This window comes from Microcaecilia unicolor, chromosome 3, assembly GCF_901765095.1.
Source record: "Microcaecilia unicolor chromosome 3, aMicUni1.1, whole genome shotgun sequence".
Lineage (NCBI taxonomy): Eukaryota > Metazoa > Chordata > Amphibia > Gymnophiona > Siphonopidae > Microcaecilia > Microcaecilia unicolor.
Genome location: NC_044033.1, coordinates 13,425,712 through 13,451,296, shown reverse-complemented (window position 1 = coordinate 13,451,296; position 25,585 = coordinate 13,425,712). Strand labels below are relative to the sequence as shown.

Here is a 25,585-nt window from a genome sequence, read left to right as displayed (position 1 = left end):
TTACTCTTACCATGTGGCCATGTGGCAGGGAGAACTTACTGCCACCCACTAAGGTGGCAGTAAGGGCTCCTGTGGTAACCGGGCAGTGCCACATTGCTGGGTTAGCGCCATAGTTCAAATTCTAAAAATATTTTCCAGCGTGCCAGAAATGGTGCACGCTCAAGTCAGAACTACCACCAGCGGTTGCGTTGGGCGGCGGTAGTTCCGGGTTCCCACACAGCAATGCTTTTGTAAAAGGGCCCCTCAGGGCGGTTACATGTGTAACTGCCAATTAGTGCCAGTTAACACCCATTACAGACCATAATTTGTTGTTATGGTCAATTAGCTTCTAATTATTAAATCATGTGCAATACTAGCCCTATTCTAGAACTAGGGTGGGGCTCTCAACTCAGTCCTTGGGACACACCTAGCCATTCAGGTTTTCAGGATACCCACAATGAATATTTATGACAGATATTTTCATGCCTTAGCTTCATTATATGCACATTTATCTCTTGAATATTTATTGTGGGTATCGTGAAGACCTGACTGGCTAGGTGTGTCCCGAGGACTGAGTTGAGAGCCCCGCCCTAGTTCTAGAATAGGGCTAGTATTGCACATGATTTAATAATTAGAAGCTAATTGACCTTAAGAAATTATGGACTGGCAAGGTGTGTCCTGAGGACCGGGTTGAGAACCCCTGAACAAGGGGGATTGTGACTCCTGCTACATGGATAAGTTCTTTTCAATATCTGGCCAAACATTTCTAATTGATATTGCTGAGAACCATATGAACTCTTTTTTAAAGAACAAGTTATTTTCTTTTCACATGAGCATAGAGCTTTATTCTTAGCTTTCAATGCTATTTACTTCAGTACTTACTTTATTTTGTTTTGCAATAGTATCCATCAAAAACTGAGATCTAACATTATCAACATTTGGAACTAAAATAGATGAGTACTCTGGGATAGAATCCTTTGGATAAACATATTCTTGAACTTTTGTACTCCAGTGCTCCCAGTTTCCTATGAAAATTACAAAAGCAATTATAAGAACATAATGTTAGGTTTTGAAAAATGAAGTTGACAATTTGTTAGCCATTCTCACAGCTAAGGAGTTGTTTTCCTGTTGCATATTACTTTTTCATACATAAAATATAAATGCACTCTGCTGAATAAGGATTCTTCTTAGCCTAAAACACCTGGACTGACTTTAAGCCTGATTCTCTGAGTCTTTTAGAACTTAATACACAGATAAATAGTATGTGCATAATTTCACTTTGTGGGCTTTCAAAAGAAGCCTACGAATGTGGAATTTACATGCTTACAATACATTGCGCCTGCTCGTCAGCCTTCACAAATTGCTAATTAATGTAAGTGCATCTGCACATATTTTCAAAAGTATGTGTGTAAATGCAAACCCCTCCCCCCATCCTTGTGGAACACCACCTGCCAATGGCCACTTGGAAAGCTCTCTTTGAAAATGTAAGACAAGTGGGAAATGAGGTTGTTTTGTCAGACTTATCCTAGTTCTTAGTTCCTTATTCCTTTGCTTTAGAGCAGGTTTTCCAGTACAACTTTCTGATGTTTAAGGCAGCACCAGTTGACCCTAATTATTGAATCCCCAGTAAATGCAATGATGTCTGGTACAACATTGTCAGTTTATACATTCCCCCACCCCCACTTTGTGTTTTGGGCAATTTTGATTGGTCATTTTATATGTTTTCCATCACAGTTACATATTAATATTATAAAAATCATTACATCATCAACTTGATTGTTCAAATGCTGGGATACTAAAAAGGCAAACTTATTAATTAAGGAGTCCTTTACTAAGGTGCGCTAATAGATTTAACACGGGTTAACAATTAGTGTGCGCTAAATGCTAAGAAGCCCATAGGTATAAAATTGGCTTCTTAGCATTTAGCATCCACTAAATCCACTAGAGGTCCTTTTACAAAGGTGCACTAACTAAGGGCCCTGTTTACAAAGGTGCATTAGTGTTTTTAGCACGCCTACACTTAGCGCACATGCTAACCATGTAGGCGCCTATAGGGATATTGTAGGCACGTACATGGTTAATGCATGTACATGGTTAACGTGCCTATAACGCTGCTTAGTAAACAGGGCCCTAAATAAGAAAGCTTGCTGAGTAAAGTCTGAGTAATGTTATGCAATTTCATAAAAGTCTTTTTCCATGGGTACAGCAGAGTTTTAACCACAGACATGCTTTTGAAAATGATGCTACCAGTTCCCAAACCTGTACTGGGGGAACCTCAGCCAATCAGGTTTTCTGGATATCGACACTGAATATGCATTAGAGAAATTTGCACATAGTGGAAACGGTGCATGCAAATCAATTTCATAAATATTCAGTGTGCCGCGTTACTGCTGGTTTAGCGTGGGAGCCCTTACCGCCACCTCAATGGGTGGCGGTAAGGGCTCCCCCTGATATGGACGCACTGCAAGTGCGTCACTTGCTGCATAGCCATTTCCTGCAGAAAAGCAAGACCTACCTTTTACCTGCTGCGGTAAAAGGGGGCCTCAGCACACATCAAAAATGGGCCGACACCAGCGCAGGCTCCCTTTTCCCGCAGCTTATTAAAAGGGACCCGTGAGTAAATCTATTCTGGACAATACTGCACCCCCTACTAAGAAGTTGAGGGTTAAACAAGATTCCATCAAATGGTTTAATGGGGAATTATCTTTATTAAAATGGGAATGTAGAAAGACTATGAAGGAAATCTAAGACCGAGCAATATAGATTAAACTGGAGGAAGATGATTCACAAATATAAATTGCAATTCACACATTCTAAAAATAGAGATTTTTTTGAATTATTTTTTTATTTTATTTTTTGTTACATTTGTACCCTGCGCTTTCCCACTCATGGCAGGCTCAATGCGGCTTACATGGAGCAATGGAGGGTTAAGTGACTTGCCCAGAGTCACAAGGAGCTGCCTGTGCCTGAAGTGGGAAGTCTTAATAGATAATAAGAAACTATTTTCATTGGTAAATTAACTAACCAAAGTTGAAGCTCTAACTGCAGGGGTTAGTTTAGACACTCTAAATGCGGATGACCAAGCTCACTATTTTAGATCAAAAGTTGGCAAAACTTAGAATGGAGATTGTTAATAGTCCACCACCATCCTCATTAATTAATAACTCAAATTTTGGATAGTCCTGTAGATAGAATTTGGACCAGGTTTTCAGTAGCTACATTAGAGGTGCTTTTAATACTATTTAGGAAGTATGCAAAATCACATGGTTTATTAGACTCATGTCACATTTATTTATTGCAAAAGTATTCAATATTTTTTCTGGAGGCAGTAACTAACTGATTAAACAGCGAACTCCAACAAGGAAATTTCTATTCACTGGAAGGTAATATAGTATTAACCCCTATTTAAAGAATAATATGGCAGGTGTTTGTGACGTAGCTAACTACAGACCAGTAGCCTCTATACAATTACTGACTGCACGTTTGGGAAGCTCGCCAGGTGCCCTTGGCCTGGATTGGCCGCTGTCGTGGACAGGATGCTGGGCTCGATGGACCCTTGGTCTTTTCCCAGTATGGCATTACTTATGTACTTATGACCAAGATTATGAAGGGCTAGATCACCTTACAGCTAGAAAATTACTTGGAAGGCTTCATCTATTGCACCCTATCCAATATGGGTTCCAATCAGGATTCAGTATAGTGACTGTAGTGGGATCCTTGATAGTTCAGGGTAAATCATTACTTTTATCCATATTGGGTCAGACCAATGGACCATCTAGCCCAGCATCCTGCTTCCAACAGTGGCCAATCCAGGTCATGAGTACTTGGCAGAATGCCATTTAGTAGCAAAATTCCATGCTACCAATCCTGGGGCAAGCAGTAGCTTCTCCCATGTCCATCTCAATAACAGACTATGGACTTTTCCTCCAGAAAATTGTCCAAACCTTTTTTAAACCCAAATATGTTAACCACTGTTACCACATCCTCTGGCAGCGAATTCTAGAGCTTAACTATTTGAGTGAAAAAATATTTCCTCCTATTTGTTTTAAAAGTATTTCCATGTAATTTCACTGAGTGTCCCCTGACCTTTCTACTTTTTGAAAGAGTGAAAAATCAATTCACTTCTACCTGTTCTACACCACTCAGGATTTTATAGATCTCAATTATATCCTCCCCTCAGCTATCTCTTTCCAAGCAGAAGAACCCTAACCTCTTTAGCCTTTCCTCATATGGGAAGGTTTCATCCCCTTTATCATTCTGGTCGTTCTTCATTGAACCTTTTCTAATTCCGCTATATCATTTTTCAGATATGGTGACCAGATTTGAAAGCAGTACTCAAGGTGAGGTTGCACTATGGAGTGCTACAGAGGCATTATAATAATTTTGGTCTTAACTTTCCTAACAATTCCTAGTATCCTGTTTGCTTTTATGGTCGCTGCCGCTCACAGGGCAGAACATCCGTATTTGTACTGGATAAGGGAGGATTATAAATGTTAATACAAATACAAATTTTATCTATCGATTCCAATTGATCTTGTTGACATGGGACCTCACTACAAAGGCTAAACAAAGAATTTGGTATTTCTCGCTGTGGTCTTAATTGGTTTGCTGGCTTTCTGTCACAATGGTCTTACAGAGTGAAAAACATAGATTACTATCTGCTGCATGGAAAACCGATTGTGGTGTCCCACAAGGCTCCCTTCTCTCCCCAATATTACTTAACATCTTGATGCAATCTTTGGGAGGTGAACTGGAGAAAGTTGATATCAAATGTTAGATCTATTCTGACGATATCAATGTTTTGTTCCCATTATCATCCAATGACAACGAGGACCTGGAAGGCATAAAATCTTGCCTAGATCTAATAGAAAAATTGGGTTTGTTCCCATAAACTAAAATAAACAGGGGCAATTTCTATAGATTGATCCTCTAGATATTATTTGGAAGGTTTAGTTTTTACCCTGGGGTGCAAAGTCTTTACTCTTGATATCTCAGTTTTAGGGATTCAACTGGACAGCCAGCTCACAATAAAGCGGCAGGTAAATAAATTAATTAAGAGTTAATTTTGTTTATTAAGGAAGCTAAGAGTTATCAGGAAATTTTTTGAAATGAATATATATTTTGAAAGTTCAAGTGCTTTTACTTTCACAAATATGATTATTGTAACATTGTGTATTCAGGTTCTTACAAATTTCTTATTCAACAATTGCAGACAGTTCAGAATACTGGTGTGGTTAGTCCATTTTTAAAGGTAATATATATAAATAAAACAAAACATAACAAAAATAAAATGATAACATCTCAAAATCAGCATAAAACGTCCAAATCACAATTTTTGAAACTCAGATTTGAAATGGTTTTCTTTGCACTGCATGCAAATCACAAGTAGGCTTGTTGAGGGTGGGATTGGGTGTTCCCAAAACTTGGATGCTTTTCTGCCATTATGGTCTAGACCTGTTTCAATCATGCCCAATTCACAAAACGTTGCTCTAAATAACCAGATGACCACTGGATGGATTAAGGCATAACCCCCCCTTATTCCCCCAGTAGTCACTGACCCCCTCTCATCCCTCAAAGATGTAAAAGAAACCTGCATGATGGCTTCAGATGTTATGGCCAGTCCTATTACAGCAGCAAGCAGGTCCCTGGAGTAGCTTAGTGGTCGGTGCAGTGCACTGTAGAGAAAGGGACCCAGGCCCATATCCCACTCTAACTGTTAAACTTGTGATGGAATGTGTGAGCCCTCCAAAACCCACCAAAACCCTACTGTATCTAAAGCGAATGCTACATACCTGTAGAAGGTATTCTCCGAGGACAGCAGGCTGATTGTTCTCACTGATGGGTGACGTCCACGGCAGCCCCTCCAATCGGAAACTTCACTAGCAAAGTCCTTTGCTAGCCCTCGCGCGCCCGCGCGCACCGCGCATGCGCGGCCGTCTTCCCGCCCGAAACCGGCTCGAGCCGGCCAGTCCAGTATGTAGCAAGACAATACACTTCAAGGGAAGACACAACTCCAAAGGGGAGGCGGGCGGGTTGGTGAGAACAATCAGCCTGCTGTCCTCGGAGAATACCTTCTACAGGTATGTAGCATTCGCTTTCTCCGAGGACAAGCAGGCTGCTTGTTCTCACTGATGGGGTATCCCTAGCCCCCGGCTCACTCAAAACAACAACATTGGTCAATTGGGCCTCGCAACGGCGAGGACATAACTGAGATTGACCTAAAAAATTTACCAACTAACTGAGAGTGTAGCCTGGAACAGAACAAACAGGGCCCTCGGGGGGTGGAGTTGGATCCTAAAGCCCAAACAGGTTCTGAAGAACTGACTGCCCGAACCGACTGTCGCGTCGGGTGTCCTGCTGCAGGCAGTAATGAGATGTGAATGTGTGGACAGATGACCACGTCGCAGCTTTGCAAATTTCTTCAATGGAGGCTGACTTCAAGTGGGCTACCGACGCAGCCATGGCTCTAACATTATGAGCCGTGACATGACCCTCAAGAGCCAGCCCCGCCTGGGCGTAAGTGAAGGAAATGCAATCTGCTAGCCAATTGGATATGGTGCGTTTCCCTACAGCCACTCCCCTCCTATTGGGGTCAAAAGAAACAAACAATTGGGCGGACTGTCTGGTGGGCTGTGTCCGCTCCAGGTAGAAGGCCAATGCTCTCTTGCAGTCCAATGTGTGCAGCTGACGTTCAGCAGGGCAGGAATGAGGACGGGGAAAGAATGTTGGCAAGACAATTGACTGGTTCAGATGGAACTCCGACACGACCTTTGGCAGAAACTTAGGGTGAGTGCGGAGGACTACTCTGTTGTGATGAAATTTGGTGTAAGGGGCCTGGGCTACCAGGGCCTGAAGCTCACTGACTCTACGAGCCGAAGTAACTGCCACCAAGAAAATGACCTTCCAGGTCAAGTACTTCGGATGGCAGGAATTCAGTGGCTCAAAAGGAGGTTTCATCAGCTGGGTGAGAACGACATTGAGATCCCATGACACTGTAGGAGGCTTGACAGGGGGCTTTGACAAAAGCAAACCTCTCATGAAGCGAACAACTAAAGGCTGTCCTGAGATCGGCTTACCTTCCACTTGGTAATGGTATGCACTGATTGCACTAAGGTGAACCCTTACGGAGTTGGTCTTCAGACCAGACTCAGACAAGTGCAGAAGGTATTCAGCAGGGTCTGTGTAGGACAAGAGCGAGGATCTAGGGCCTTGCTGTCACACCAGACGGCAAACCTCCTCCAATGAAAGAAGTAACTTCTCTTAGTGGAGTCTTTCCTGGAAGCAAGCAAGATGCGGGAGACACCCTCTGGCAGACCCAAAGAGGCAAAGTCTACGCCCTCAACATCCAGGCCGTGAGAGCCAGGGACTGGAGGTTGGGATGCAGAAGAGCCCCGTCGTCCTGCGTGATGAGGGTCGGAAAACACTCCAATCTCCACGGTTCTTCGGAGGATAACTCCAGAAGAAGAGGGAACCAGATCTGACGCGGCCAAAAGGGAGCAATCAGAATCATGGTGCCTCGGTCTTGCTTGAGTTTCAACAAAGTCTTCCCCACCAGAGGTATGGGAGCATAAGCATACAGCAGACCTTCCCCCCAATCCAGGAGGAAGGCATCCGACGCCGTCTGCCGTGGGCCTGAAGCCTGGAACAGAACTGAGGGACCTTGTGGTTCACTTGAGATGCGAAGAGATCCACCAGGGGGGTGCCCCACGCCTGAAAGATCTGTCGCACCACACGGGAATTGAGCGACCACTCGTGAGGTTGCATAATCCTGCTCAACCTGTCGGCCAGACTGTTGTTTACGCCTGCCAGATATGTGGCTTGGAGCACCATGCCCTGACGGCGAGCCCAGAGCCACATGCTGACGGCTTCCTGACACAGGGGGCGAGATCCGGTGCCCCCCTGCTTGTTGACATAGTACATGGCAACCTGATTGTCTGTCTGAATTTGGATAATTTGGTGGGACAGCCGATCTCTGAAAGCCTTCAGAGCGTTCCAGATCGCTCGCAACTCCAGAAGATTGATCTGTAGATCGCGTTCTTGGAGGGACCAACTTCCTTGGGTGTGAAGCCCATCGACATGAGCTCCCCATCCCAGGAGAGACGCATCCGTGGTCAGCACTTTTTGTGGCTGAGGAATTGGAAGGGACGTCCCAGAGTCAAATTGGAGCAAATCGTCCACCAAAACAGGGATTCGAGAAAACTCGTGGACAGGTGGATCACGTCCTCTAGACCCCCAGCGGCCTGATACCACTGGGAGGCTAGGGTCCATTGAGCAGATCTCATGTGAAGGCGGGCCATGGGAGTCACATGAACTGTGGAGGCCATGTGGCCCAGCAATCTCAACATCTGCCGAGCTGTGATCTGCTGGGACGCTCGCACCAGCGAGACGAGGGACAACAAGTTGTTGGCTCTCGTCTCTGGGAGATAGGCGCGAGCCGTCCGAGAATCCAGCAGGGCTCCGATGAATTCGAGTTTCTGCACTGGGAGAAGATGGGACTTTGGGTAATTTATCACAAACCCCAGTAGCTCCAGGAGACGAATAGTCATCTGCATGGACTGCAGGGCTCCTGCCTCGGATGTGTTCTTCACCAGCCAATCGTCGAGATATGGGAACACGTGCACCCCCAGCCTGCGAAGCGCCGCTGCTACCACAGCTAGGCACTTTGTGAACACCCTGGGCGCAGAGGCGAGCCCAAAGGGTAGCACACAGTACTGGAAGTGGCGTGTGCCCAGCTGAAATCGCAGATACTGTCTGTGAGCTGGCAGTATCGGGATGTGTGTATAGGCATCCTTCAAGTCCAGAGAGCATAGCCAATCGTTTTGCTGAATCATGGGGAGAAGGGTGCCCAGGGAAAGCATCCTGAATTTTTCTTTTACGAGATACTTGTTCAGGGCCCTTAGGTCTAGGATGGGACGCATCCCCCCTGTTTTCTTTTCCACAAGAAGTACCTGGAAATAGAATCCCAGCCCTTCTTGCCCGGATGGCACGGGCTCGACCGCATTGGCGCTGAGAAGGGCGGAGAGTTCCTCTGCAAGTACCTGCTTGTGCTGGAAGCTGTAAGACTGAGCTCCCGGTGGACAATTTGGAGGTTTTGAGGCCAAATTGAGGGTGTATCCTTGCCGGACTATTTGGAGAACCCACTGATCGGAGGTTATGAGAGGCCACCTTTGGTGAAAAGCTTTCAACCTCCCCCCGACTGGCAGGTCGCCCGGCACTGACACTTGGATGTCGGCTATGCTCTGCTGGAGCCAGTCAAAAGCTCGCCCCTTGCTTTTGCTGGGGAGCCGCGGGGCCTTGCTGAGGCGCACGCTGCTGACGAGAGCGAGCGCGCTGGGGCTTAGCCTGGGCCGCAGGCTGTCGGGAAGGAGGATTGTACCTACGCTTGCCAGAAGTATAGGGAACAGTCTTCCTTCCCCCGAAAAATCGTCTACCTGTAGAGGTAGAAGCTGAAGGCTGCCGGCGGGCGAATTTGTCGAATGCGGTGTCCCGCTGGTGGAGAGACTCTACCACCTGTTCGACTTTTTCGCCAAAAATGTTATCCGCACGGCAAGGCGAGTCCGCAATCCGCTGCTGGAGTCTATTCTCCAGGTCGGCGGCACGCAGCCATGAGAGCCTGCGCATCACCACACCTTGAGCAGCGGCCCTGGACGCAACATCAAAAGTGTCATAAACTCCTCTGGCCAGGAATTTTCTGCACGCCTTCAGCTGCCTGACCACCTCCTGAAAAGGCTTGGCTTGCTCAGGGGGAAGAGCATCAACCAAGCCCGCCAACTGCCGCACATTGTTCCGCATGTGGATGCTCGTGTAGAGCTGGTAAGACTGGATCTTGGACACGAGCATAGAGGAATGGTAGGCCTTCCTCCCAAAGGAGTCTAAGGTTCTAGAGTCTTTGCCCGGGGGCGCCGAAGCATGCTCTCTAGAACTCTTAGCCTTCTTTAGGGCCAGATCCACAACTCCAGAGTCGTGAGGCAACTGGGTGCGCATCAGCTCTGGGTCCCCATGGATCCGGTACTGGGACTCGATCTTCTTGGGGATGTGGGGATTAGTTAGAGGTTTCGTCCAGTTCGCAAGCAATGTCTTTTTTAGGACATGATGCAAGGGAACAGTGGACGCTTCCTTAGGTGGAGAAGGATAGTCCAGGAGCTCAAACATTTCAGCCCTGGGCTCGTCCTCCACAACCACCGGGAAGGGGATGGCCGTAGACATCTCCCGGACAAAGGAAGCAAAAGACAGACTCTCGGGAGGAGAAAGCTGTCTTTCAGGAGAGGGAGTGGGATCAGAAGGAAGACCCTCAGACTCCTCGTCAGAGAAATATCTGGGATCTTCTTCTTCTTCCCACGAGGCCTCACCCTCGGTGTCAGACACAAGTTCACGGACACTGCGTCTGCAACCGGGCCCGGCTCGACTCCGTGGAGCCACGTCCACGATGGGGGCGTCGAGAGGTAGACTCCCTCGCCCGCATCGGCGAAGCTCCCTCCGCCGACGTAGTCGGGGAGCCCTACTGGGAGGTGGCCGCAGTCGGCACCGCACGCGGGGTACCGACGTCGGGGACCTCACCCCGGGCGATGGGCCAGCCGGCGCCACGCTCGACTGGTACCGGTAGGCGCAAGCACCGCCGGTACCGGAGGGGTAGGGCGCAACAGCTCCCCAGAATCTGGTGGGAGAACGGCCCGGAGGCTCTCGTTCAGAGCGGCTGCAGAGAAAGGCATGGAGGTCGATGCAGGCGTCGACGTCAGTACCTGTTCGGGCGTGGAGGCTGTTCCGGGCTGTCCAGAGCGGAGCGCATCAACACCTCCTGAACAGAGGGTGAGCGGTCCTCTCGGTGCCGATGCCTGCTGGGTGCCGACTCCCTCGGCGACCCAGAGCTCTCGGTGCCGACGCGGGGAGGGGACCGGTGTCGATGCTTCTTCGACTTCTTCCGAAGCATGTCACCGGAGCTCCCCGGCACCGACGAGGAGGACGTCGAATCCACCCGTCGCTTCCTCGGGGCCGAGACCGAAGAGGGTCGATCTCGGGGGGGCTGTTACCGCAGGAGCCCTCAGGGTAGGAGGAGACCCACCCGAGGGCTCACCGCCACCAGCAGGGGAATGGACAGCCCTCACCTGCACTCCACCCGATGCACCACCGTCCGACGACATCAGCAGACGAGGTCCTGGTACCACCGACGTCGATGCAGCTATCCGATGTTCTCGGCGCCGATGCAGAGGCCCGATGCCTCGATGCACTCGATGCAAGGGCGGGCCGAGGAAGATGGTCTGGACGCTGACGACGTCGATGCACTCGAAGATCCCGGTGCCGATGCCGACGAAGAGCCCGAGAACAACACGTTCCACGGGGCTAGTCTCGCTACCTGAGTCCGCCTTTGAAGCAGGGAACACAGACTGCAGTTCTGAGGGCGGTGCTCGGCCCCCAGACACTGAAGACACGACGAGTGTCGATCAGTGAGCGAGATAACCCGGGCGCACTGGGTGCACTTCTTGAAGCCGCTGGAAGGCTTCGATGTCATGGGCGGAAAAATCACGCCGGCGAAATCAAAAGCCGAAATGGCGAAAATTGAAGCACCAAAATTTAGAGGGAGAAAAAATCTCGACCGAGGCCAAAAAGAGGCCTACCCCGACGACGAAAGAAAACTTACCGGGGCAAAAAGCTGGAAGTACGGGGAGGATTGACACGAAACCCGGTGGAGGGTTTCCGGAGCACTTCCCGACTTTAGAAAAGCTTTTCCGAAGAAAAAAAAAAAAAAAAACACGCTCAAAAAACAATTTGGACGCGCGAGGTCAACTTTCCGGGGCCCGACACGGCGAAACACGACCGTACTGAGTGCGGACAAAAGAAGACTGGCCGGCTCGAGCCGGTTTCGGGCGGGAAGACGGCCGCGCATGCGCGGTGTGCGCGCGGGCGCGCGAGGGCTAGCAAAGGACTTTGCTAGTGAAGTTTTCCGATTGGAGGGGCTGCCGTGGACGTCACCCATCAGTGAGAACAAGCAGCCTGCTTGTCCTCGGAGAAATAAAGGTGACACCTGCAGGCATAAGGGTTATTGTAGTGGTGTACAGTTGGGTGGAGTAGGTTTTTGATGGGTTTTGGAGGGCTTCCCATACAATATAAGGGGGTAATGGTAAGATGTGTACCTGGGACCTTTTATGTGAATTCCACTGCAGTGCCCCCTAGGGTGCCCAATTACTCTGCTGGGCATGTATGTGGCTAGTCTACTAAGAATGCTTGATCACCTCCATACATCCAATGGCTTGTTTTTGTGTGTTTTTCCCTTGGATATTTTTTTCTTTCAAAAATGGTCCTAAAATGACCTGAGCACAAAACATCTAGCAAATGGACATTTTCAAACAAAAAGTTGGACATTTTTCCGGTTTGAAAATGGCCATGTTTACTACTGGATTTTTGAATGCTTTCCAAAAGCGTCCAAAATCTGATTTAGACATCACATCGAAAATGCCCCTACATATACATTATTTGATTAGTTGTCGAAGAAGATAGGTTACCTTTGAAAGCTAATCAAAAATGTATTGTTAGTCCAACAAAAAGGTATAATTTTATGTTCTTTATGTTTTGTTTTATTTCTATATATTTCCTTTCTTTTTAAAACTTCACTGGCTTCCATTTGAGGCCTGAATACAATTTAAGTTCTATGTATTTATTTTTAAATTGTGTACAGTACTGCCCATTTCTATATGATGTTTTTCAGTTGTCTCTCTGTAGGCAGAAATTCTCATTCTTCTTGTAAGCAAATGTTGCTTAATTTCCCAACTTTTTAAAAAAGTCAAATCCTATAAGCAACTGACTTCTTCTATTTTATATCAGGCTGCTCTCATATAGAATTTGTTGCCCACTTTTATATGACATGAAACACATTATATGCTATTTAAGAAATATTTGAAAAGTTTCCTATTTCAAAAGTTCATTTTATCCAGATTTTAGAAGTTGCCATTGTTTCTTTGATAATTTGTATTTAATTCTGATGTTTGCTTGGGATTTATCCAAGTTACTAAGGGGGTCTCTTCCTAAGGTGCACTAGCATTTTTAGCTCACGCTAAAAATCAGCTGGTGCTAAACACTGAGACACCCATTATATTTCTACGAGCCTCTCAGCATATTATGCCAGCTGATTTTTAGTGTGACCCCTTCATGTTGTAATCCACATTGAACTGAGTAGGTAAATGTGGAATATAGGTTTCTCATGTTATGCTGTAAGTGTGAGTCTCCTGCCTAGACTCCACTCACGTGTATTTCCAACTGTCAGATACTTCCAATGTAAGATGTGCATTCACTTACAGAAGAGCACTTAGATTTTCAGCATTTACATTCATATATTCATGTATACATGCCAGTATTCTAATTATTCAATCACGTCTTTGGTACACAAATGTTGGTGCCCAACAAGGGCAATTCTATAATCTAGTAACCCCCATTTACACACACATTATGCATGTAAACATCTAGAATATTAGCACTTATGCAAATATGTGCACACATACCCACATAAGTGCTAGCAGGACACCTAGGTGTTATTGTGCAAATACCTGCTTAACTTGTATAGCTCGTATTTGCAAGGGGTGCATAGAAAGGGGTGGAGAATGGGCAAGACCCCTGCCTCCTTTTCTTCCTTTTCTGAAATCACTGAAGAGGAAACTACACATCTTCTTTCCTCCTCGAAACTAACTACCTGTTCCTCTGATCCTATTCCCACCCACCTACTTAACACTATCTCTCCTACTGTCATCCCGCTTATCTGTCATATCCTCAATCTTTCACTTTCCACTGCAACTGTTCCTGATGCCTTCAAACATGCCGTAGTCACACCACTCCTTAAAAAACCTTCATTGGACCCTACCAGTCCTTCCAACTATCGCCCCATCTCCCTCCTCCCTTTCCTATCCAAGATACTTGAACGTGCTGTTTACCGCCATTGCCTTGACTTTCTTTCATCTCAAGCTATTCTTGATCCACTTCAATCTGGTTTTTGCCCCCTTCATTCAACTGAAACAGTGCTTGCTAAAGTCTCCAATGATCTGTTCCTGGCCAGATCCAAAAGTCTTTTTTTTTTTTTGTTACATTTGTACCCCGCGCTTTCCCACTCATGGCAGGCTCAATGCGGCTTACATGGGGCAATGAAGGGTTAAGTGACTTGCCCAGAGTCACAAGTAGCTGCCTGTGCCTGAAGTGGGAATCAAACTCAGTTCCTCAGGACCAAAGTCCACCCCCCTAACCACTAGGACACTCTATTCTATCCTCATCCTTCTCGATCTATCTGCTGTTTTTGACACTGTTGATCACAGCCGACTTCTTGATACGCTGTCCTCACTTGGATTTCAGTGCTCTCTTCTTTCCTGGTTTTCTTCTTATCTCTCCCAGCGTACCTTTAGTGTATTCTCTAGTGGATCTTCTTCTACTTCTATCCCACTGTCAGTTGGTGTACCTCAGGGATCTGTCCTGGGACCTCTTCTTTTCTCCATCTATACTTCTTCCCTTGGTACTCTGATCCCATCCCATGGTTTTCAGAATCATCTTTACGCTGATGACTCCCAGATCTACCTCTCCACACCACAAATCTCAGCCAAAATCCAGGCCAAAGTATCAGCCTGCCTGTCTGACATTGCTGCCTGGATGTCTCAGCGCCATCTGAAACTAAACATGACCAAGACTGAGCTTCTCATCTTTCCCCCTAAACCAACCTCTCCTCCTCCCCCATTCTCTATTTCTGTGGATAACACTCTCATCTTTCCTGTCTCATCAGCTCGTAACCTTGGGGTCATCTTCGACTCCTCCCTCTCCTTCTCTGCACATATTCAGCAGACTGCTAAAACCTGTCGTTTCTTTCTCTATATCAGCAAAATTTGCCCTTTCCTTTCTGAGCACACTACCAGAGGTGGGGCTGGTGGTTGGGAGGCGGGGTTAGTGCTGGGCAGACTTATACGGTCTGTGCCCTGAAAAAGACAGATACAAATCAAGGGGCTGGTGGTTGGGAGGCGGGGCTAGTGCTGGGCAGACTTATACGGTCTGTGCCCTGAAAAAGACAGATACAAATCAAGGTAAGGTATACAAAAAGTAGCACACATGAGTTATCTTGTTGGGCAGACTGGATGGACCGTGCAGGTCTTTTTATGCCGTCATCTACTATGTTACTATGCTACCAGAACCCTCATCCACACTCTTATCACCTCTCGCTTAGACTATTGCAACTTGCTTCTCACAGGTCTCCCACTTAGCCATCTCTCTCCTCTTCAATCTGTTCAAAGTTCTGCTGCACGACTAATATTCCGCCAGTGTCGTTATGCTCATATTAGCCCTCTCCTCAAGTCACTTCACTGGCTTCCTATCCATTTCCGCATACAGTTCAAACTCCTCTTATTGACCTATAAGTGCATTCACTCTGCAGCTCCTCAGTACCTCTCCCCTCTCATCTCTCCCTACATTCCTCCCCGGGAACTCCGTTCACTGGGTAAATCTCTCTTATCTGCACCCTTCTCCACCACCGCTAACTCCAGTCTCCGTTCCTTTTATCTTGATGCACCATATGTCTGGAATAGACTTCCTGAGCCGGTACGTCAAGCTCCATTTCTGGCCGTCTTCAAATCTAAGCTAAAAGCCCACCTTTTTGATGCTACTTTTAACTCCTAACCCTTATTCACTTGTTCAGAACCCTAATTTTATCATCCTCACTTTAATATTCCCTTATCTCATGTTTGTCCTGCTTGTCTGTCCTAATTAGATTGTAAGCTTTGTCGAGCAGGGACTGTCTCTTCATGTTCAAGTGTACAGCGCTGCATACGTCTAGTAGCGCTTTAGAAATGATAAGTAGTAGTAGTAGTAAGACATAGGCAGGGCTCCCATTTACATGCATAGCTTACAGAACACTGTAAGTTACATACATTCCAGCTGCATTTCGACACCCCTACTTATGCCAGCTGTAACTTTAAGTTCCTAAATATTATCTGCTGTAGAATAGGCTCCTTATGCATGGCCTCGGGGCACCCATATGGAGGTGCCTGGTTATAGAATTGCCTCTACAGTGACTAGGTGGTCAGGAAATATTCAGTGGTCAGGTGGACAGGAGTATTTGTGTCTACTAGTTGCTCCTATGGAGGGAGTTGGGAAAGGGTGGCTGGGGTTGTGAGGATAGGTTGGTTGCATAGACTATGTGGGTGAGAGAAGGAGGTGAAGTGTGTACAGGTGGGTGTAGTGCATGCAAGGGGAGGCATGAAGAGTGAGTCTACGTTTCTGAGACTAGGATGGAGAATGAGGAGTGTTAGCACTGGTATACTATTAAAATGCATTAACTTTGATGTTCTGTTCGAAAACATACCAATACTGGGTATGCTGTGACATGAAATGTTTTAGAAATCACTTCTGTAGAAGACCAAAAAGACAAGCTTATTTTTTCATACCATTGTCACCGACAAGAAATTCAAACATTGTCTGATTGCTCTCTGGTTGAATCCAGGGTAAATCCAATTTGCTTTCAGCATGACCTCGTAAAAAGGCTTCTAATCTGTCTCTGCTTTCCAGTTCCAACAGGGAACCTAGACTCCACATCAGTGCAAATATAAACAGTCTTTCAAGATGACTTTCACCGATCAGACCAGTTTCCTTTGTTGGTATCAGGCCATCCAAAAGATTAAGGGACTAAAAGAATAAAAGTATAACAAGATAAAAATGTTAAATATTGTGAACTCCGACGTTTTAAGTAAGAAATTGTTCTGTTTCCTAATGACACCTGTCCTTACTACACACACAGAACATAGATACCTTTATTTCTTTGCTGTACTAATTTTTCATCACCTACATTTCTCTTGCTATTCACTTTCCTTCTCCTTTCTTCCCTATGCTCCCTCTACATACATATCAATCAAACACAATCTGTTGAGTGTTTTACTCAGTCACATATAAGAACATAAGCGCTGCCCTACTGGGTCAGACCAATGGCCTATCTAGCCCAGTATTCTATTTCCAACAATGACCAATCCAGGTCACAAATACCTGGTAGAGTCCCAAAAATAACCTTTTAAATATTTTATTTTTATAGGTATTCTTAGTATCCTAAAACGGTATTTTTTGCCCCAATATTCAAAAGTACTTATCAGTAACATAGTAGATGACGGCAGAAAAAGACCTGCACGGTCCATCCAGTCTGCCCAACAAGATAACTCATATGTGCTACTTTTTGTGTATACCCTACTTTGATTTGTACCTGTGCTCTTCAGGGCACAGACCGTATAAGTCTGCCCAGCACTATCCCCGCCTCCCAACCACCAGCCCCGCCTCCCAATCACCAGTAGCAGCGGCTATTAAGAAATGTACCCAAGCCAAGATTTATCTGTGCATTTTAGCAGCACTATCAAGATAGTGCTGCTGAAAATTCTTATAGATAGTGCAAGGAGAGAGAGTGGGTGTTCCATCATCCTCTATCGATAGTTGGCGATAGCTGCTATCTGGATAGCAATGCAGTTTAAAATAGGACAGCAAAAAGGAAGTCCTAAATTAAACTGCATAGCTATATGAAAAGTGGTTGAATATTGCTACTACCCATATAGCTAGCACCAGTCACTGCTGAATATGTATATTTAGCTCTACCATTTTGAAGACAGAAGTGCTGAATATATGTGGACAATTTATAAGCCACGGGTGGAAGTTTAAAATAAGTACTGACTGCGGTGGTTGAAAACCTGACCTTTTCTATCCTGTTATATGAAACTGAGTAAGGTGAAAAAGAGAGAGACTTTTACTTGCTAAACTGGAAAAAGGGAATTGATAGAGGTCTCTATGAGTGTCACCAAACTTTGGGAGCTGAGGGAGGCAGTCATGGGAAGTATCTAGTTCCTATGGGCATTCCTTGAAAGGGAGAAGAAAGTCTCTCCATTAAATTGAAGAGAGTTTGGGAGCAAGGAAGGAGCATCTTCTAAGATCTTGGATGGGTTTCCATAGACAGAAGGGGAATGTAGACACACAGATTGGTGATGTCATCCTGACAGCTTCTTGTGACAGTGCTGTCCCAAAGCTCTGGGAAGCCTTGAAAAGGCTGCTCCTCTCTCCTCAGTCTATAGTACAGTTGCCATTTCAGTGTGGGGAAGGAGGGGGGGAAGTGTGTCTGAATTCCCTTGCTGTCTATGGAGAACCTCTGTTACTGATTGACAGATAAGGGAAATGCAACCACAGGGAGAGTTTAGGGGTGCCAAGAGTTATTGTGAGAAGGCAGCCCAATAAGAAGTGTAGGGAAAGTGGACATAAGTGAAATATTGACTATACAAAGAGGTTATACAGAATTGCTTGTCCAAAAGAATGGTGTTCCTGTAAAGAAACCTCAAGACAGCAATTTCTGGTAAAGGTATGCACAGTGGTGTGCTGGTAAATTTTTAACAACAGGCTCTCTCCCCAGTGCACCTCTGCGCCCTCTGTCTACCTCTGCAGGCCCCCCCCCCCCCCCCCCCCCAAATTGCAGAGCTGGCTATTCCCAGGGAGAGAGTTAGCTGGTAAAATGTTAACAGGCTCTCAAGGCATAGACAGCCCTGCAATTTGGGTGGGGGGGGGGGGGGAGGCACAACACATTTCTCTCCCCCTCTACCCGTGCAGGCACGCTACACGTAAGCTTATTTATTCAATATCACAATTCTTCATGTACAGCCACAAAACAACCTTTTAGGGTGGATAGTGTTCACAATGAGCTCCTTCTATTACCGACCAGACAGAGATGAGTTTTCTGTTTTTGCACAGTATAAGTTATCACAAGAAAAAAATATAAGAAAACCAATATGGGCTGCATTAGGGGCTTATGGCCCATTTATGTTTAAACAAAAGAAATCTGCATGAAACAAAATATTTATTTTTATTTTGACTAATAAAACCACTTGCCCCTGAAACACGTTCAAAACAGAATAATCCATTTGTGTATCTAAAAGGTATAGTTCTACACAACAGATGAAGATGTGATTCCATGTGCCCCAATGAAAGGAGAGTTTAATTCTACTTCCATTTAATTTTAATATATTCCATCAACTTTATAACACTAGATTACAACAACAAAAGTTAAGACGAACCCAGCAGGAAACAGGATATCCTCACTGAAATTTGGCCATTCATGCCCATTGCCATTACCCTCTTTCTCCCATCCAGAGTAGTGTTCTATCTTGCCCCCCTCCTTCCTTTTCACATTTTATGATCCCCACGGCCCCCAGGCTGCAGCTTGCTGCTCTTGTCAAACTAGCACTAGCAGCAGCAAAAAATGCAATGAAAAATGTTTTTAAAATCAATTTAAATAAATAAATATTAGATCGCCACAGGATCTAATTACCTGGCTGGAATGGAAGTAAAGATCCAAGATTCTTCTGCCGACGAGAAGGACGATAGTAGACTGGTGTCCGGCAGCGGCAAGGGTGTGAGGAGATGGAGTGCACTAGCAGTGCAGGAAGCAGAAGGTGCCAAACACCTGCAGGACTCAGGAGCCGTTACAGAAGCAGGAAGGGCGCACTCACTGGCGCGCAGGGTGCCGCAGGGGGAGGAAGGCGTCGTGACGTTAACAGATAGGTCATGGGCGGGACTCGGAGACCGGAGAGGCGGAGAGAGAGCGAGAGGAGCAACAGAGGGAGGAAGGCATCGTGACGTTGACAGATGGGCGGGACTCGGAGACTGGAGAGGCGGAGAGAGAGCGAGAGGAACCGCTGGGAGGAGACAAGTGAGCCGCAGAGGTAGGTAGGTGTAACTTAAGGCGTGCGCCGGTGCAGCACGGACGGAGCAGAAGTTAGAAGGACACCCCCCCATATTGGTTTGCATTTGCACCCGGTGTGGTCCGCCCCCACCGCCCCGCCCTCGGTACGCCACTGGAACCAGCCCAATGCAGCACGAGGAGGCCTCCCACTATATGGAAAAAAAACCTTTGTCCCGTCCTTGCTGACAGAGACAGCTGAACAACCGGCTCGCAAAATTCTTCAAAAATTAACAGCCGGCTCCAGCACACCACTGGGTATGCACAAAGGACCATGTAGTAATTTTACCAGTGTGTGAGGGAGTGAGTGACAAAGTGCAGACCTCCCTAGATACATTTCCTCATTGAAGTTACAGTCAAGCACTTTATGGCAGGTAGCTAAACCTGTTGTGTCAGAGGCTGAACTGCAGAGACAATGTAATAGAGACAATGTTAGGCTGCCTGGTCAGGAGGGCATGGCTCAATAGCAGGAAGTAAAAAGCCCTCTGGCAGAGTAGAACAGAGAGAACCTGACAGGAGAGAAGCTGTCCTGGAGTATAGGTCTCTACCTAAGGTTACCATATGTGCTCCCCCCAAAAAGAGGACACATGCCCCGCCCCACCCTTGTCACGCCCACGCCCCACCCTGCCACTTTCACACCCCCACGCAGCCCCCTGTTACATACCGCCCTACCCCTTTCACACACACCCCCGCCCCATCACACACACCCCGCCCCCACCGTCACACACCCCTAAGGGTGTCCTATCCTCCCCTCCCCTTACCTTACTCTACTGCCCTGGTAGTCTAGTGACCTTTTTGGAGCAGGAAAGATCCCCCTCTTTCCTGCCCGGAGCACCTGCATACTGTTCCTTGCTGACTCTGTTCCCAGTGCCAATTCAAAATAGCCACTGAGAGTTGAAGTGACCTAGCGAGACTTCAAATCTCGGCGGCCATTTTGAATTGACGCCGGGACCATCAGCATGGAACAGTATGCAGGCGCTCCAGGCAGTTAAGAGGGGGCTCTTTCCTGCCCCAAAGAGGTCACTAGACCACCAGGGTAAGGTAAGGGGAGTGGAGCATAGGACACCACTAGGCCCGCCCACCCGCCACCCTGCCCGTTTGTCCAGAAATCTGGACAAATGGGCAGGTTGGCAAAACCTGCCCAGTTGCCCAGCCATGTCCTAAAAAAGAGAACATATCTGGGTAAAACAGGACATATGGTAACCTATCTCTACCACCTGTGTGCAAGCTACCAGAACCTAGTTAAGGAAGGCTAAGCTTTGACTTTAGCTTTACAAGAATCCTGCTGATTACTATTGGAAAACCCTGCATAGAGCTGTATGTACTGTGGGCTTGTGACCTGTCAGCTATAGGTCTGTGTGGAGTTTGTGTCTAAACCTAAAGAAACCTTATTGTTCACCTTACTGTCCCTGTGAAGTAACAGGGTTTATTATTTCTTTAATAAAGGGAGTTTTGTTTTCATTTTCCCCTTGTCTGGTTGTATTTTATGAAGGCCTCCTGCACCAACATAATCACATATGGTAGCAGCGTGGGAAATTTTGTGCCTCTGCAGAAGAGACAACCCACAGATCTCCAAGGCTGGGGGCCTCAGTACAGCTTGGGGGTGGAAGAGTTTTGTACAAAAGGCTGAGGGTAACTCCGCCTCAGAGAGAGAGGGAAAACAAAAACACTTATATACAGATGATCAGAAGCAAACGCTGGCGCCAGAGGCTGTTAGCTCCATACTAGCGCCTGCGTTTGCTACTGCCCCATGATCAAAGTCCCTCTGAACACAACTAGCATGCAACTAGCCCGCAACTAGTGCAAATAGCATGCAAATGCATGTTAAAACTATTCACCCCAATGATCAGTGACCAGCGCGCCAAAGATTGGCTTGCTGGCCGCGGCAAACCCTACGTCAGCTCCGAGCTGGCGTTACAGTTTGCAGACCACTGGGGAGAAATGGTGAGCCCTGTCCAGCATGCATTTCCATGATAGCAGGCCCCTATTCCCCCCCAACGAAGCAACCCCCCCGCCAGAACTGACGAACCCTCCCCGGCGACAGGGGACTGGAGGTCCAGTGGACCTCTGGACCCCCACACAGGTTCAGGGAGGGCTGGAGATACGGTGGGTCTCCAGCCCCCCCCCCCCCCCCCCAGCATTTCTAAAAAGTCCCTGATGGCCCAGTGGGTGACCGATGATCTGACCCTCCCCCCCCCCCCCCAAGCAACAGCCCTCCCTGAACTGTGTTGCGGGGGTCGGAGGTCTGTCAGACGACCAGCTCCCCCAGGTTGAAGGGGCTGGAGACCCACCGGATCTCCAGCCCTCCCTGAACCTGTGTCGGAGGGGGGGGGGGGGAGTCGGGGGGGACCGGAGGTCCGCTGGACCTCCGGCCCCCGTTTTGTCTTGCTTGGGGCAGGGGTAGTTGGGGCCTGGTGGTCACATGGACCTCCAGCCACTGTGTTTGACAGGTCTGGGCTTTTGACAGTCTAGACCTGTCAAACAAGTGCAGGAAGATTGTGTCTGAGCAAATGCATAGGCACAATCCTCCTGCACTTTTACCCCATGATCAGACATAATTGTGTGCTTAAATTTGCATGTCATTATCTCTGATCGTAGATCCAATAATGCCCCGCACTGCTCCAGCGCTATTTTGGGAACAGCGTGGGGCTTTTGGTCATCTGCTTGTAAGTAAGAGCTGGTCAAGCAGGGTTCTCCCCCCCCTTTTGTGGGTTCTAGAGAGCCTTGCAGGGCTAAGATTGCTCTGCAGCAACAAAGAAAAACCTGGCATGAAGGGGCCAGAAGAAGAAAAGAAGTTTTAAAAGTGAGAAAGCAAGTGAAACCCTGGAGACTGTTCCTGGTTGGAAGAGCAGTGGGAGACTGTTATGGCTTCAGAGAAGAGAGCTACAAAGGCAGAAATCTTGATGACCTGGGGTTGGATTAAGCAGCAGAATGCACCTGATGGAAAAGAAACAAAGCATGTGGAAGCTGTATAAACTGAGAAGCAGCTTCTAAAGCAGGAGATGCTCAGTGAGAGTGAAAAGCGAAAGTAAGAACTGCTGTTGTACCTCATGAAAGACTCCTGAGGAAATAAGAAAGTTTTGGGATAGAAGACAATGAATGTCCTATTGTGGGTTAAAAACTGGCAGTGGCGTAGCAAGGGCAGGGCGGTGGGGGCGGTCCGCCCCGGGTGTCATCGGGTGAGGGGGTGCTCCGCTCTCACTGCTCCGCCTTTAAAAATTTTTTTTTTTCGAAGCGCCGGGGAGTGGCAGGCAGCGCGCCTCGCGTCTGCCCTGCTAGTAAAGAAGATCTCACTGACGTCGTCGTCCTTCCCACACTGAGTCCCGCCCGCCCTCGCGGTAATAGGAAGTTGCCTCAGAGGAGGGCGGGACTCAATGTGGGAAGGACGACGACGTCAGCGAGATCTTTACTAGCAGGGCAGACGCGAGGCGCGCTGCCTGCCACTTTCCGGCGCTTCGAAAAAAAAATATTTTTTTTAAGCAGGACAGGGTAGGAGAACGGATCTCAGGGCAGGGCGGGGGGGGGGGGAGGATTCAGAGGGGGGGATTGGGGAGGGGTGGGGGAGCTCAGAGGGGTTCTTAAAGGGGGTTACGGAGGGTGGGGGAGCTCAGAGAGGGGAGAAGGGGATTGGGGAAGGGTGGGGGAGCTCAGAGGGGTGCTTAAAGGGGATTAGGGAGGGTGGGAGAGCATCAAGGAGGGGAGAAGGGGATTGGGGAGGGGTGGGGGAGCTCAGAAGGGTGCTTAAAGGGGATTAGGGAGGGTGGGGGAGCTCATATGGGTGCTCAGAGAGGGGAGAAGGGGATTGAGGGAGGGGAGTGCTCAGATGGGAGAAGGGGTCTGAAGCTGGAACTGGGGTCTGACAAGGGGGCAGGAGGGAAAATGGGTCCATGCCTGGGGCAGGTGGGAGAATGGGTCTGGGGCTGAAAGGGGAGGATGCAAGGCATGTGGTGGATGAAGGGGACTGGAACTGGGGGCTAAAAAGAGGGGGCAGAGAGAGAGGGGAAAGATCCTGGATGGAAGGGGGGCACGTGAGGGAGGGCAGACCCTGGACGGATGGGAGAGGGAGGGCAGACGGATTGAAGGGGCAGAGAGAAAGGGAAGATGGTGGGTGGAAGGGGAGAGAGAAAGAGGGCAGACTGGGGCAAATGGTGGATGGAAGGGGCAGAGATAGAGGGCAGATGTTGATGGAAGGGGGAGAGAGAGATGGTAGACTGGGGCAGATGGTGCATGGAAGGGGCAGAAGTGGATGGAAGGGAGAGAGGGCAGACAGTGGATGGCAGAGAGAGAGCGAAGACAGATGCTGGATAGAAGGAAGACAGTGAAAAGATGAGGAAAGCAGAAACCAGAGACAACGAACTGTAAATATATATTTTTATTTTTTTGCTTTAGGATAAAGTAGTATTGTAGCTGTGTTAATAAATGTTTATAATAGAACATGTAAATAAGGTAATCTTTTTATTGGACTAATTTTAATACATTTTACTTTCAGAGAACAAAACCCCCTTCCTCAGGTCAGGATAGGACACTGTAACAGTACTATACTGAATTGACCTGAGGAAGGAGGTTTTGGCCTCTGGAAGCTAAATGTATTAGTCCAATAAAATGATATTATTTGTTTTATTTCTATTTGTTAATTTGTAAAGTGGTGATTGGTATTTGTTAGTTTTTTCAAATTTACATCTGCTGTCTTTATATTTTGCACAGTACTAGAGGACATTTTCTGTTTCTGTGGTGTTGCATTGTATGCAGAGTCTGCCATCGGGGGTTCAGTTTAATTTTTGTCTAAATAGAAAGTTTATGATTACTTATTCTATAGTGGATTAGGGTGTATCTATTTGTGAAAAAGACATGGCTTTCGGTTGGCATTGACTGTGCAGGATCGACGATCTGTACTAATCTGTCTGTTTTCGTTTTACAATAGGTGAATTGATGTTCTAGTGCTCACTGTAGTGTTTAAGATGCATTCCTTTTCCTTGTGTGACTCGTACAAATTACTGCTTATGGTATGGTAGAATTGCTCTATAGGTCCTGAGTGTTTTGTATTCTCGGTATGCCTAGTACTGGATTTCGGGGGGGGGGGGGGGGGGGGTGTTAAAAAATGACCGGCCCCAGGTGTCAACTACCCAAGCTACGCCACTGAAAACTGGTTAAAAGATAGAAAGCAGAGAGTAGGGTTAAATAGTCAGTATTCTCAAAGGAGAAGAGTAGATAGTGCGGTGATGGCGAACCTATGGCACGCAGAGCCCTCTCCCTTGGCACGCGTGCCGTCGCTGGTCCGCCCTCGCTCCCTCCCTCCGAACACCAGGCAGTTCGCCGCCTCCCGCCCTCCCTCTAACCCAACAAGCATCAGGCCGCCCGCCCGTCCTCCCTCCCAGCACCAGGAACCCCCCCTCCTCCTGTGAAATTTAAAAAGCGTACCGTCCTTGGGGTTAAGGCAGTGTGCAGCGGCAGCGAAGCGCATGTTCTTCGATCAGCGCGCCTTCGGCCTTCCCTTCTGTCTCTCAAGCTCTGGTCCCGCCTATGAGGTGCTGGGAGGGAGGGAGGATGGGCGGGCGGCCTGATGCTTGTTGGGTTGGGGGGAGGGCGGGAGGCAGGCCTGGTGCTGGGTGGGTGGGAGGGAGGCTTGGTGCTGTGTGCTGCTGGGTGGGAGGGAGGCCTGATGTTGGGTGCTGGGTGGGAGGGCGGCAGGCCTGGTGCTAAGGGAGGGAGGCTGGGTGCTGCTGGATGCTGGGAGGGAGAGCTGCCTGGTGCTGGGTGGGAGGGAGGGAGGCTGGGTGCTGGGAGGGAGGGCGGCAGGCCTGGTGCTGGGTGGGAGAGAGGCCTGCTACTGGGTGCTGGGTGGGTGGGAGGCCTGATGTTGGGTGCTGGGTGGGAGGGCGGCAGGCCTGGTGCTGG

At 47.8% G+C, this 25,585-nt stretch overlaps 1 protein-coding gene across 1 annotated transcript in view; it reads right to left on the bottom strand.

Moving 5' to 3' along the window:
* DNAH8 (dynein axonemal heavy chain 8) overlaps positions 1-25,585 on the bottom strand; it is a 1,267,128-nt gene that overhangs the window by 381,827 nt on the left and 859,716 nt on the right. Inside the window, 2 exon segments of the mRNA XM_030199255.1 lie at positions 862-1,004; positions 16,380-16,617. Coding sequence (XP_030055115.1) covers positions 862-1,004; positions 16,380-16,617 — 381 coding nt within the window.